Source organism: Mesoplodon bidens (assembly GCF_964165515.1).
Source record: "Mesoplodon bidens genome assembly, chromosome: 2".
In the NCBI taxonomy this organism is placed as follows: domain Eukaryota; kingdom Metazoa; phylum Chordata; class Mammalia; order Artiodactyla; family Ziphiidae; genus Mesoplodon; species Mesoplodon bidens.
In genome coordinates, this window is record NC_138177.1 from 80,022,286 (window position 1) to 80,035,821 (window position 13,536).

At 41.5% G+C, this 13,536-nt stretch overlaps 1 protein-coding gene across 2 annotated transcripts in view; it reads left to right on the forward strand.

Annotated features, from left to right (window-relative positions):
- The first annotated feature begins 1,021 nt into the window (after positions 1 to 1,021).
- NOTCH2 (notch receptor 2) overlaps positions 1,022 to 13,536 on the forward strand; it is a 180,807-nt gene continuing 168,292 nt past the window's right edge. The window contains exon 1 of one of the 2 annotated variants that reach the window (XM_081257109.1): positions 1,022 to 1,364. In XM_081257109.1, the coding sequence (XP_081113235.1) occupies positions 1,292 to 1,364 (73 nt within the window). In that variant the 5' untranslated portion in view covers positions 1,022 to 1,291. The remainder of the gene's footprint in view (positions 1,365 to 13,536) is intronic. The other variant, XM_081257108.1, reaches the window with a different exon arrangement.

Here is a 13,536-nt window from a genome sequence, read left to right on the forward strand (position 1 = left end):
TCTACCATATACTGTGTATTATGTATTCATAAATAATATATAGTATTGTTTGGAAAACATTTAAATATACAGAAATGGTATGCTTGACAGTTCCTTCTGCAATTAGTTTTTTTACTATCTTTTTATTTTTAAGACTTATCTCTATTGACATATATGAATACAGTCTTTTCAATTGCTGTATTGTGTTTCACTTTACAAATATATCATACATTATTCATCCATTCCTCTATGGGTGGGCATTTAGGTTGTTTCCGATTTTTAGCTATTATCAACATCTTACAATGGGATATTCTTAGCTGATCTCCTTGTCCTATGCCAGTTTTACTAACCTTTCAAGATCCTGCTCTCATCCCAGCTCCTTCATGAAAGCCTTCCCTGAATCCTGCAGCCCGCAGCAGCAATGTCTCAGCCCTCAAAACTAGCTTGTGCATCATGCGTCTTTAGTAACAGTCCATTGTGCGGGGCACAACGCTACTCAAAGTAAGGCGCTTAAGAAATATTTGCTAAATGACTGACTGACTGACTGCATGAATGAATGAATGAATGAAGGGTGCAACACAACCCAGTTGATGGCTCTGTTCATTTTAAATGGACTTTGGCGTCTTGGCCCTTTACCTTCTTTGACAGCACTGGTCCCTCTCTACCGCATTCCTCTTGCTGGCCGGGAGTGTGTGGATGGACGTGTGGGTGTGTGGGGGCGAAACCTATCTCACTGGATGATGTCTGTCGCTCCGGCAAGTTCAGGATCTCGACAACCCTAGTGATTCAAGTTCAGGGTCCTAACACCCACCCCTTCGGCTGAGGTCGGGCCCCGAGAGACGCTCCAGCGCCGATCGAGTTAAGGCGCGTCGGGACCCGGCGCGGGTTGGCGAGGCTGGAAGGGGTGTCTGAGGACTCATAGTAGATCCCTCCGCGCTCAGCCCGGGCCGGCGCTTCTTCCTGCGGGAAACCCCTGGGTGCTGAAGGCGGCGGGGCCTGGCCGCGGCGACAGCGGGGCGGGGTTTGCGGTGGGAGGAGGAGGCCGAGGCGGAAGGACACACGAGGTTGCTTCGCTGCACACCCAAGAAAGTTTCAGCCCAACTTCGGGCGGCGGCTGAGGCGGCGGCCCAAGAACGGCGGACTTGGGGTGCAGGGAGTGGAGGCACGGAAGCCCGAGCTTCGGGGCGCAGCGCTAGGCCGTGAGCGGCAGAAGCAGGAGGAGAGGAGGAAAAGTGGGGGCTCCTCTGTCGGGACCCCCTCCCCATGTGGATCTGCCCAGGCGGCGGCGGCGGAGGAGGAGGCGACCGAGACGATGCCCGCCCTGCGCCCCGCTCCGCTGTGGGCGCTGCTGGCACTGTGGCTGTGCCGCGCGACCCCCGCGCGTGGTGAGTATCGGGGCGTGGGGTGCTGTCCCCTGCGCCCCGGCCCACGCCCCTCCGGCCCGGCCGGCCACCTGGGGCGACCCTCCCCACCCTTCAGTCCTCCACTTTGCGAGAAGGCCGGGCTCGCGGTCGGCGTGGAGTGAGGCCACTTAGTTCCTAAAGTTTGGACATCATCGCCCCCCTCCCTGGGCGCGCCCCCTCCCCCGCGCTCCTCGCCGCCTCCTGCTCCCCGCTGCCGGTGGCCGCACGCACGCCTCCTCGGCCGGAGGCGGGCAGCAAGTCTCAGAAACTCCCTTTCTGGAGCACTTGAGTTCGGGGAGTTGGGCAGTTTTGCCCACTCGCTCCGCGTTTCCTGGGGTCGAGGGAGAGCCAAGGGCTGGCTGCCCGGGACAACCATCGCCGGCCGCGGAGCGCAGATGGGCTGAGCGGAGGAATGCCAGATCCTGGCGTGGAGCGAGCGGGGGCAGGGCCTCCAAGGCCAACGGCTTACACCTTCACAGCCAGACTTAGCTTTGCTAAGAGGAGGCCCACAGTCTGAGTGGGTGGGTTTGGTTTGGATGGGGACAGGGTTTAGCGGCGCGCCTGAGTCCTGACACTCTGAATCCACGGTCCCCATGAATCCGGTGTAAAGTTTTGCTCGAGTCTTTGAAAGGTGGAGGCAGGAGCAGTAGGAAAACTGGTGTGGCTGCATGCTGAGCCACATGATTTAAAAATCTCCACTGCTGTTATTCTTTCCGAGGCGCAGAGCTCGGGCGCTGTTTCAGAGTCTGTGTCCAGCCCCAGGAATGTGGTGTGACGATCACCAACTCCTCCAACCTGGCAGCAGTTTTTGCTGTTCTTTTGGCATGGTTGGAGGTGGGGCGGGGAGGGTGAGGAACAGTGGATACGTTAATTCAAAGTGGTGCCTTCGAAAGCTTCTTTATGGTTGGATATTTGCAACAGTCTTTCTGAACACGGTTGGATCAAGGAAAGGAAATCGAATCATATCTTACCCATCCCACCCACACTCTTATATTGCAGATTTCTTCAGACTGTTCAGTGGAAAGAGCTTGGGCTTTGGAGCTCTGCTCTTTAATCCTGGGTTCAAATCCAGCTCTGTTGTATGAACTCACCAATAAAATAGGAATGAAATTACCCAGCTAATAGGATTAATTAAGAGAATGTATATTAAACCCATGGCAGTCAAAAGGTATTCAGAAAGTCCTTTCAGGGCAGGGCTGTGTTTTATTTTATTTATTTTTTGAGCTCTCTGCTTCCAGTGGGATGGTGGCTTGTGCATGTTTGTTGAGCTGAAAGGGGCCCCTTCTTTTCCTAGCCTAATCTGAAGGAAGATTTTTATCCTTACCAAGAAAACTAGTACATGATCTATGTCTCTTTGCAAAGAGAAAGTTATGAATATGAGCTTCAGTAAACTTTGCTCTTTGTTCATTGTTAACAGACAGTCGACATGCCAATCACAGATGTTTAAAAGACATCAAGGTTATTTATCACAGTGCTGGATTGTTCAACACCAACCAGATCCTTCTTGGAAAGTTCAAATTCCATACACCTCTGGGTCCCTCAGAATTTCCGAAGTGGGCTAGGATGCTGTGTGATGATGAACCAAAGCTCTTGTTTCAGAAGCGTTTAACAAAACACATCTGATAGTATTTTTGCCTTTCCTTTTTCTTTGAGTGAAAGCTCTAGTATAAGTGTAAATTTAGGATAGAGAGGAGTATAAACAATGGGCTAGTCTGGGGTTATAATCCTTGGTCTACCATTAGCTTGTTTTAGTAAATAATTTAATCTTCATGGTCTGTTGTCTCATCTATGGAAGAGAGCCAAAGAGATCACTTACTTTAGAGAGTTGGAGGGAATAATAAATATGTTTGCAAAGCGATTTGCTAAATTAAGTGTTTAATGATGAGACTGATGTCAGAAATAGGATTACTCTGACACACAAGGTTTCTCTCATTCTAGGACCTATACTCCTGCACTGATGAGGTATTGCTCTTACTAGCTAGCTTTTAGGTGGACAAGTCGAGTGTTAGTGTTAGCTCAAAGGACAGGATTTTGGTATTTTGATTTTTAGACAGGTGTTCTTCAGATGCTAAACTACACAAAAATAGAAGAGATTAAAAAACCTGTTATTTGGTACAAATCTTGAATCTTTTCAGAGTCTAGCAGTGAAAGCTTCTTGAATCTTCTCAACTTATTATCATTGTGTTTTGCCAAGGTACCAATTATAACACACCCTTCCAAACTTTTGAGTGTTCCTGTATTTGGCTAGTGGCCAATTGTTAATTTAAACATCGCTGAGTTCCTAAGGCCAGGAGCTGTCAACCCATCTGTCTGATTGTCTAAACAGCTATCAAAGACCACCCCTTGCTCCTTGTTTTCTTTTGCTTTGCAATGGGAAGTGACTCCCTGGTTTTGCTGCCTGCTAGATGATTTCTCAGTTGAATTCTTCTCTTGCTTTTAAAAAAATCACAAATTGTTTTTTCTTTCACATGGAGATAAAACTTACCCTAAAACTGTTTTCCTTTTTCTTCTTGTTCTCTCTGTATTGTTATTATTTCTTTTTGGGGAGGAGGGATGAAGGAGAGTGTTTTTTTTTTTTTTTTTAGTCTCTCTTTTCTTTTTCCTGATTTTTTGGTTTAAAGAAATATTTACCACATCTTTTTGGCATCTCCCTGTGCCATTCCCACTCTACTGCCTCTTCTGTGGGCTTCTTATAGCATAGAGGAGTAACTTTCGGTTCACCTGAACTATAGTTGCTGACTTCAGGACCCTTAGAAAATGTTTAAATTCGGTGGGATATGCTTGGATGCTTCAGACCAGCCTTACAATACATTTTAAAAATATCACACCCGCAGAAATTCTATTTTGCCCACAAAATTTGCATTGATCTAGTTCCCACTCTCCGATGCCATTCCTAGTGGTCTTCCTCCTTACCCTGTCCACTGCAGTAGAACAAAACTCCACATCCTGGCTGCATCAAAATCAGCTGGGGTGCTTTTGGTACAGTAGATCTGAGATTCTGTATTTTTCAAGGTTTACAGGTGATTCTGATACAGTAACTTGGTTGGAACTCAATGATATTTCATTATTATGCCTTCAGGTGTGTATATGGGGTCTTTCCTTTTTAATTTTAATAATTTCCAGAATGGACTGAACCTTAATCAGCCATTCCAGTATTTAACCCTTCTGACTCCCAAAGATTTTTAAAATTGCCAGCATAAAAGCTATAGAGTATAATACTATTTCTTCTTGTTCATCTGGGCACAATGGGTCTACACTGTCTCTTTAGAAGGGCTTCATATATTTGCAGAATATTATTATAAACTGCCTCCTCCCTTTCTTCTCTCTTATCTCTTTTTCTTCAAGCTTCATTCATATGTATCATTTTTGGACAGTTTGTCTATTGGTCCTTAATGGTTTTAGAGCGAAAAATTCTAAGCCATGATTTGAATGAGAATATAATCAGAGATTTTACATTATACTGTGTGTACAGTGCTTATTTAAGTGCTTCTTTTCTTGACATCTCTGTCTGGATGCCACAACTTGAACCTTTTATTTTACTCCCACCCTTTCCTTATTCTCCTTCTCTCTTCTTTCCTTTCTCTGCAAATGACTTGAAACCAAAGGGTTTTCTTTTCCTCTACTTTTCTTTCTTATCAGGCTACCATATGCATTATATTTTGGGCAGATTACTGGACTAGAAGCCAGAAGACCAGAATTCTCCTTCAGGTCAGTTATTAATTAGTCTTGTGCTGTTGCTGGAGGGGCACTGCTTTGGTCCTCCGTTTGCTCAGGCACTTTGTTCATAATCACTGAGCCAAGACTAGAGTCGAGACTAGAATTTCTCTCTTCTGGTCCTCAGTCTAGTGCCTCCTTGTCCATTCTCCACACCACTTCCATCTCTTGTACAAATGAGCTCATGTACACAAAAATACTTAGAACTTCCTCAAGTGCTTATTGTTAATGTGTGCCTCTTGAGGAAAAGAATTGTGTCTTTTCAGTTGTGTTTATTCTAATGCCCCCCCGCCTTGTACCTAGTATGGTGCCTTGGCATCTAATTGGCACTCAATAAATATTTGTTTAATTGAACAATTACTTTTAGTCATTTCCTTATTCTGGACTACTGTGGTACTTCAAGTCAGTTTTTTAAAAGACAGTATTTGCAAGAGTTATTGTTTACCTTACATTTGGGGGAGAAATCAAATTTTTCCCTTCCCCAGATGTTTTATTTAAACTTGCCATTTTGAATTTCCCTTTGTGTGTGTGTGTGTGTGTGTGTGTGTGTGTGTAGTTTCTTCTCTCTCTCTTTCTTTCTTTTTTTTTTTCTGATCACTTCTGCAATTCATAAAGGTCACTTTTACTTTGGAATTTAACCTCAAAGGTGCTGACATCCACCCCCAGGCTCTCACTTGAGTTGCTTCTACTGCTTCCTGTATTACTATATTACTATGGCAGCAATTTCTTTTATTTTGTCCAGAGTTGCCACACCTTACTGTAATTTGGACATTTTGGCGATTCTTGGAATATAGTGTTTTTAAAATTAGAATTAAGAAAATTTTTTTATTTTATATTGGAGTGTAGTTATTAACAATGATGTGTTAGTTGGCAGGTGTACAGCAAAGTGATTCAGTTAAACCCATCCAAGTATCCTTTCTTTTTCAGATTCTTTTCCCATTTAGGTTATTACAGAATATTGAGCTGAGTTCCCTGTGCTATACAGTAGGCCCTTGTGGGTTATCTATTTTAAATATAGTAGTGTGTACATGTCAATCCCAAACTTAGAATTAACTAAGTTTGTTTAGATGATTTTTTTGAGTTTTTTTTCATTCTGAGCTGGATATTGCAAACTTGTACTCGACTGAGAGGATATTTACATTAAGTGTATTTGTTTTTTCCCACCAAGAGGGTTCCCTTGAAAACCACCACCACTGACGAGAAACTCTAACAGTGAGACATGATAAATACATTTTTGAGAGAAGCATAGAGTGTGAGCTATCTCCAAAATGAGATTTGTTCCTTGAGGGCAGGGACCATGTCACACACATCCCTTCTCTGACCTGTGCCCAGCATGCAGAGTCAGCTGGGCAGCAGGTCCTGGTTAGAGCACCTGTGACTCCTGCTCTGCCCTCCCCAGCTTTGGGACATTCTGGAAGAGAGCAATGGTGAGTCAGGGGTGTGTCCTTATACTCCTTTCTCCTTTGAAGAGAAAAGATCAGTTGAAGGCTGACCCCACCTACAGACTTTTATGCTATCTCTTTTTATTAATTAATGGGTAGCTGAAATTTTCCTCTTTATTGACTTATGTATTGGGAGGAACTTTAAAAAGTTCACCTAGGCCTAACTTTCCCGTGCTGATTCTGATCCTCTTACAACATCCTGGTTAAGATGTAGCCTACCTTTTTTCTCCTTGAACACCTTTTGTGATAGACAGCTCCCTGCCTTCGGAGGCAGATGAGTCTAGATTTGGACAGCTGTAATTCTTAGAAAGATCTTTTTATATTCAGCTGTAATCTGCCTCCTTGTGACGTGCCCCCATTGGCATTCTTCTCAGGCATTTGTCTCAAAGAGTCCTGAGCCCTTTGTGGGTGACAGGGATCCAAAGGTACCCTTTACTGAACTGACACCCACCCCTCCATAGAAGGAGTTAAACTCAGTGAGGAGCATGAAGATGATCCTGTCTGGGGTGATTGTTTGGGTTAATCACCTTAGCCCTATGTGTTTTATACTTCCCTGCCCAGAGGGGCGCTTGTGGGAGGGAAGCATTTGTTGAGCAGTGTTTCCCTAACCTCTCTTATAATAGGAATACCTGGGGTCTTCTCCTGGAGATTCTGGTTCAGTGAGTATGGAATAGTGTCTGGGAATTTGTATATTTAAGAAATAGCCAGGTATTTCTTATACTAGAGAAGTTTTGGAATCACTGCAGAGTGAACCTAGGGAAGCCAAGGGCTTTTTGTTTTGTTTTTGTTTGTTTGCTTATTCTTTGATAGTGCTAGAGGTGGGTTGCTTTGACTGTGTCCTGTGGTCATTTTCTTCCCCTGCTTCTTACGGAATGCCTAGCTCACCAGGGAGAAGGAAGCTGCTCTGGTGTCCCCATAAGGCTAGTAAAGTTGTTTTGTTGTAAAAAAAAAAAAATTTTTTTGTGATCTATCCAGTCTTAGGACTGCCATGTGTGTGTCTTGTATGACTTTGGTGGAAGCCTCCTTATCCCTCCATCAGAATATTACCTGAGATACCAGAAAACTTAAAAGTTCCACAGACTTTCTGGTGTCCATTAAGGAATTCTGTCCTCAGCCCTTGTGAATGATGCTGTCTTTGAGGATGTCTGTTTTGTTAACCTATGAACACATGTCTGGTGCAGGGATTTCCTTCAGATATGTTAGTGCAAAAAGAAATAAAGGTAACTCATTTCAGGCAGTACTGCTTTGTGGGGGGGGGGGTGTCTGGGCTGCTGCAGCGAATGAAATAAGGAAGGGAGAATAAAGGAGGAATGGAGGACCTCTTGAGCAGAACTGAGCAGTCTGCAAGAAGGGGCCCAGGAGTGCTCCTCTGACAAAGACACTTGGTCTTGCTGTTCTTGATAGGAAGAAGGAAGTGGCTTCAGATCTGAAAGGATATGCTCATGGCCTCTGGATGGGACAAACAGCAGTGTTCGTTGGCAGTGGTAGGAAGTTGGCTGTAGGTCTGTTCTTTCTTTTCTCCTCTCCTTTTTGAAGGGAGGACCAGCTTTGTGGCAGAAAATACATTGTGACTTTAAAAAGAATAGTAAAGCCAAGAAGGCGGGATGAAAAGCCATAGCTAGGAATGAGCAAAGCAAAGCAATTATTGTATTAATTTACTTATATATGTAAATATATGTTTCTATATAATACTCTAGTAGGAGCCCTAGCTATATTGGCTCTAAGATTTAATTACCTGTGTAGCTCTCCTGTTAGGGTGTGTTAGGGAGGACTGTGGTGTGTTGTCATCCTTAATTTGTGTGTTTTCCTTAGTATCATGTGGCAGGGAGTACAGGGTATTTTACTTTTCTAGCAGTGTGGGAATCACTGACCAAATGGAAGATAGAGTCCTGCCCCCAAGGAGCTGACATCATCAGGGAGACAAGACAGATGAGCACACAAAATTAGGAACATGAAGTACAGTTATTTAGTAACTTATCTACACTCTCTGAGAGCAGTTTCCTGTAGTCAGGGTGACTAAGAGCTGTAGGGTCTGAGGGAGGAAACTCTAGGACCACCAGAGAACGGCGACCCCCAGCTCACCCCTGCTGGGCTTCTCTGCTGTTCTCCTCTTTCTCTGTTGGAATTCAGAAGTACCAAAACTTGACTTGGGGAAAAGACAAAGACCCCTTGTTTGGTGGGGTTGTAAATATAAATTTGGCACCTGTTGTGGTGTCTTAGTGGGTTTGTGGCAAGAGAGAGGGCTGTGTTCTCAGTCTTGGATGCTGACTGAGCCTGATCTAGGACAAGTTAAGGTGGAAGGGGCTCCTTTGGAAGATCGAGTTCTCAGTGGCAGTAGCTGAAGGAACTTCTCATCACAGTCAGGCAATGACTGAGGTGTAGTGTGGACACACCCCGAGTTGCTCAGATGGCATTGATTAATCATGCTAACATCTCCCTCACCCTCTTGTGCTTGTCTTGACAAAACCCTGTCCTACTAGCCCCTCAAAGTTTGGGGTTTACTGGATGATTGGACAAACTCTTGGGGGGTCATTTTACTGTCCCTTGCCACTCTTGAACTGCAGGCGGGTTACCATGTTCCAGTTCTGGTGCCCTTGCTCTCCTAGTCAGGCGGTGAGGGGCATGTGTCTCTCTTCCCAGTGAACTGGAGCACCTTCTCCAGAGGCCTCTAGGGCAGTTTCTGGTCTTCAAGTCAGTTCCTTCTGCAGGATATTGGCAGTGACTCTGGTTCTTTGAATGCCTCAGCCAAACATCGTGCCAAGGTGGACTCATCATCTCACAAAGACAGGTTGGATCTGTGGGTGTTGCAGAACCTGTTTCTGGGTTAAGGGTAGCGCTCCCACCCTCATATATTTATTCATATGAAGAAAGCGTGTGTGTATTTTGTGAGGTAAGGAAAACATGATGATAATATTTTGATTGGAGTCAGATATTGTCTCCCTAATAGTCTGTTGTCTTTTAACAAATAGTATCCCTTTAAAATACAGTTTTGCTTGCAGACTAAAGTGTTGTACAAGAAGCTGTGGTTACTTTCTAAAGTATATTACCTTGTTCAGAGGCAGGTGCCTTTTAAAATTGTTGTTTGCTTCTTTTTCATCTCTTTTTACTCTCACCTCTCTTTTGTGAGGAGATTCTGGGAGGATTTTAAGCCTCAAAGATTAAATAGCCTATTTTAACTAGTACCTAACAGGGAGAGGTTGCTGTGTTGGCATACTTATCCAACATTCAAATAAGAAAAATTGAGAACTATTTATACACTAATATGTTCTGTTGAGTTTATGAATATGAATAGTAAGAAAACTAGATAGTGCTAATTTGTTAACTTCTCTAAATGGTTAATGTGGTATGCTGCAAAGAAACTTTTGTTTAATTCTCTGCTTTCACATGCTTTTGTTTGTCTCTAAAGTGTGGAGACTCATTGAAGTTTGAGTACATCTATGTTTTGATTATTACTTTTTACTATGTTTTCTTTGCAGAGAATATGCCTTTATTTTATTTGCTATATCTTTTAAAATTGGAAACATGAAGGATATTTACTTTATTACAACATCTAAAGCACTTTCTAATCTTTATGAGGATTATTAGAGAAAAAAACATATTTGTAACCATGCAAGTTTTGGATGTTACTATATAAAGTAAGTAACAATATGTCAGGGCTCCTGTGACATAAACTTTCTAAGATATTTAAGGAAAATGGTTGTAACTGAAAACAAACATTGTTACATTTTAAGGTAGGGTTGCATAGCAACAGAATTATTCCTTATGTTTACATGTAATTAACTCATATTTATACTTTGTTGATTTTCTCTGGCACCTTTATAAGATTTTTTTTGGGATTTTTTTTTTTTTTTTTTCCTTCGGTACGCGGGCCTCTCACTGTTGTGGCCTCTCCCGTTGCGGAGCACAGGCTCCGGACGCGCAGGCTCAGCGGCCATGGCTCACGGGCCTAGCTGCTCCGCGGCATGCGGGATCTTCCCGGACCAGGGCACGAACCCGCGTCTCCTGCATCGGCAGGCGGACTCTCAAACACTGCGCCACCAGGGACGCCCTTTGGTGGTGGTGGGGGGGGGTTTAAAGTAATTACATTTAAAGGTAGTTAAGGACCTTTGAAAAGTCTAGAAAAGTGTAAGAAAAATCCACAGTCTTAACCACTGTTAATATTTTGGTGTACATCATTTGGTCTTTTTATCTACTCTTAGTTTTAAAAATTGTATATTTATAATGTATACACAATTTTCTGTTCTGCCTTTCTTTGGTGATTTCTCCTTTGCTTTGGTTGCATATTTGACTCCATCTTTTTTCTATATAAATGACACTGATCTTCTTTATACAAAAATTTCCCTCTTTAGGATTTTTCCATTAAGCTAGATTTCCAGAAGAGAAATGATTATCTCAAAGAGAGTGATTTTTAAAAATTGGGAAATAGAATTTTTTAAACAGAAAAACATAAGAGAAAATTAAAATCTCCAATCAAAGCCCACACTTACTATTTTGTTACATTTCATACAGTTTTGTTTCTGTGTCTCTTACTATAATTAGGACTTTAACATATTACAGTTTTATTATATACTTCTGCACCACTTAAAATATTGTGAACATTTTCCCTTATATAAATATTTCTTTCTTTCTTTTATTTTTTTCTTTCTTCCTTTTCATTGAGTATAGTTGATTTACAATATTGTGTTAGTTTCTGGTGTACAACAAAGTGATTCAAAAAATATATATATATATATATAAAATTTTTTTTCAGATTCTTTTCCATTATAGTTTATTACAAGATATTGAATATACTTCTTGTGTATAAATATTTTTCAAGAACATGGTTTTAAAGGCTGCATATTGTTCTATCTGAAGATTCTATAATATTTTATTTAAACTGAAGTCTATTCTTAGTTTCCAATTTTCATAATTTGTAAATAATGCTGTGATGAACATTCTTATATATAAATCTTGATAGGAATATTTATTTTCTTAAAATAAATTCCAAGAAGTCAAATTATTGTATTAAAGAGTATGGGTCTTTGTGTGGCTTTTGATACACACTGCCAAGTTTCCTTCCATATAGTTTGACCAAGTTATACTTCTATCAGCAGAATATGAGACTCTGTGTTTCCAGCCATTGTCAACACTGGTTTTTATTTTTACAACTCTTTACCAATTGGATAAGTAGTAAATGCTACCTCATCTTAATTGGTCTCTCTGCTTACAGTGATGTTGAATGTTTTTCATATGGTCAGTGGCCATTTGTACTGCCTTTTCTTTTTATTTATTTATTTTGGTATATTGTGTCTTTTATTCATCAAGGTATTTAGTTTTTGGTTACTGATTTAAAATATTTCTTTAAATATTAAAGGTATTATCTCTTTGTCTAAAATGTGTCAAAACATGTATGGACACATTAAACTACATAATATCAAATTGCTACCAATATTGATATCAAAAATTTATTTGATAGTTTAAAAAAATCCTTTGATTTCTAATGTGCTTGGTCAATTTTCTATGTATTTGTTAACTGGTATTTTCTGTAATTACTTTAAAATTCTAATCTGACTGTATCATAAATCAACAAGCTGTCAGTTGTATGTGCCCAGAAAATGCACATTTACTTTAATACCTTATAAAAAGATACTGGGAAAAAACCAGTGTATTCTGGAGCCTGATATGTGATTTTGGGTGGGTAGAGGGTAATCTGCTTCTGTGTTGTCTTCTGAGATATCCAAGATCTTGGAAGTGTGTAACATCCCATTAGGCAGGGCTAATATGCACTATTAAATCTGACATTTTGGCCTAATTGATAATTGTGCAATGGTCTAGCCAGTCAGTTTGGTCGGCCAACAGGATGACTAAGATTCCTTCCCCTCTCCCTTTACCAAATTGATTAGTTGTGGGACAGAACTGACTGAATCAACCTGTTGTTTTGGCACCCCACGAACACCACCTGTTTCTTAGCTTTCTCCCTCCAGCCTCCCACTGCCCTAGTGCAGTGCTGTGTGCACAGTGGGTAGGAGATCAGTGTTGTTGCTGAAGAATGTTGCAATAAAGAGGAGTAGATTTGCTTTTTTTTTTTCAAGCTTGTATGTTCTTAAGGCATCCTGCTGCTTTTGGCATAAGAGTTCCAGCTGAACTGCTCTATGTGGCAGCCCTGTAGGTCTTAAGTGTTTGATTCAGAGTAATTTCAGGCAATATTAATGCCTTCTTAAGTATCATTGGAATTTACTGGGCTGTTTGTTTGCCAGCTATTACCATATTTAGCATGAGGAGACCTGGGGAACAAGGACATTTCTGACCAACCAAAGAAGGATACCTCTCTGAAAGATTGCAACTTTTTTTTTTTTTTTTTTTTTTTTTTTAAGGTGTGGTTAAGAGAAAGCCAGTTAGAGTGAGATTCCAGTTTGTGTCCCCTGGTCTTTGCCCCAGCCACAAAATTAACTTACGGATGGGAAAAGAGGCTTGATAGTGAAGCTCTTTCTCACCCTGAAGTCTAATACTGTTTCTGGGAGGAAATTAGAGAATTCTTACGCCTGGACTGTGCACTGAGAGGCTTAATCAGCAGGTGAAGTTGCTGATTAAAAACATAGGTTAATGGATGTTTATTCTCATCTTTCCTCTTGAAGGCTTATTACTTTTCTCCTTTGTCATGATCTGAATTTATTTTGGCCCAATCCTTTTCTCCATCCTACTTTTGGGATTATCAGCCTTCCCTCTATGGCTTAAAATTTCTCTGCCTCAGTTTTTCCATTTTAAAGATGAAGATAGTATTTGAAAGGACCACTCGATACAATTAACATAAAACGTAAAACAACCCTAACATTTACATAGCAATGCGGAGTTTACAGAACACTCTTACACAATTGCCTCCTTCAATCTTTACAAAATCTTGGTTGAAACTGAGCCTCTGAGGGGTTAGTTGGCTTGTATACCATTGTTTAGCCCTAGATAATAAGTAACAGAGCTGGGACTTAAATTTGTGGTTTGACTTTTAAAACCTCAGCTTTTTG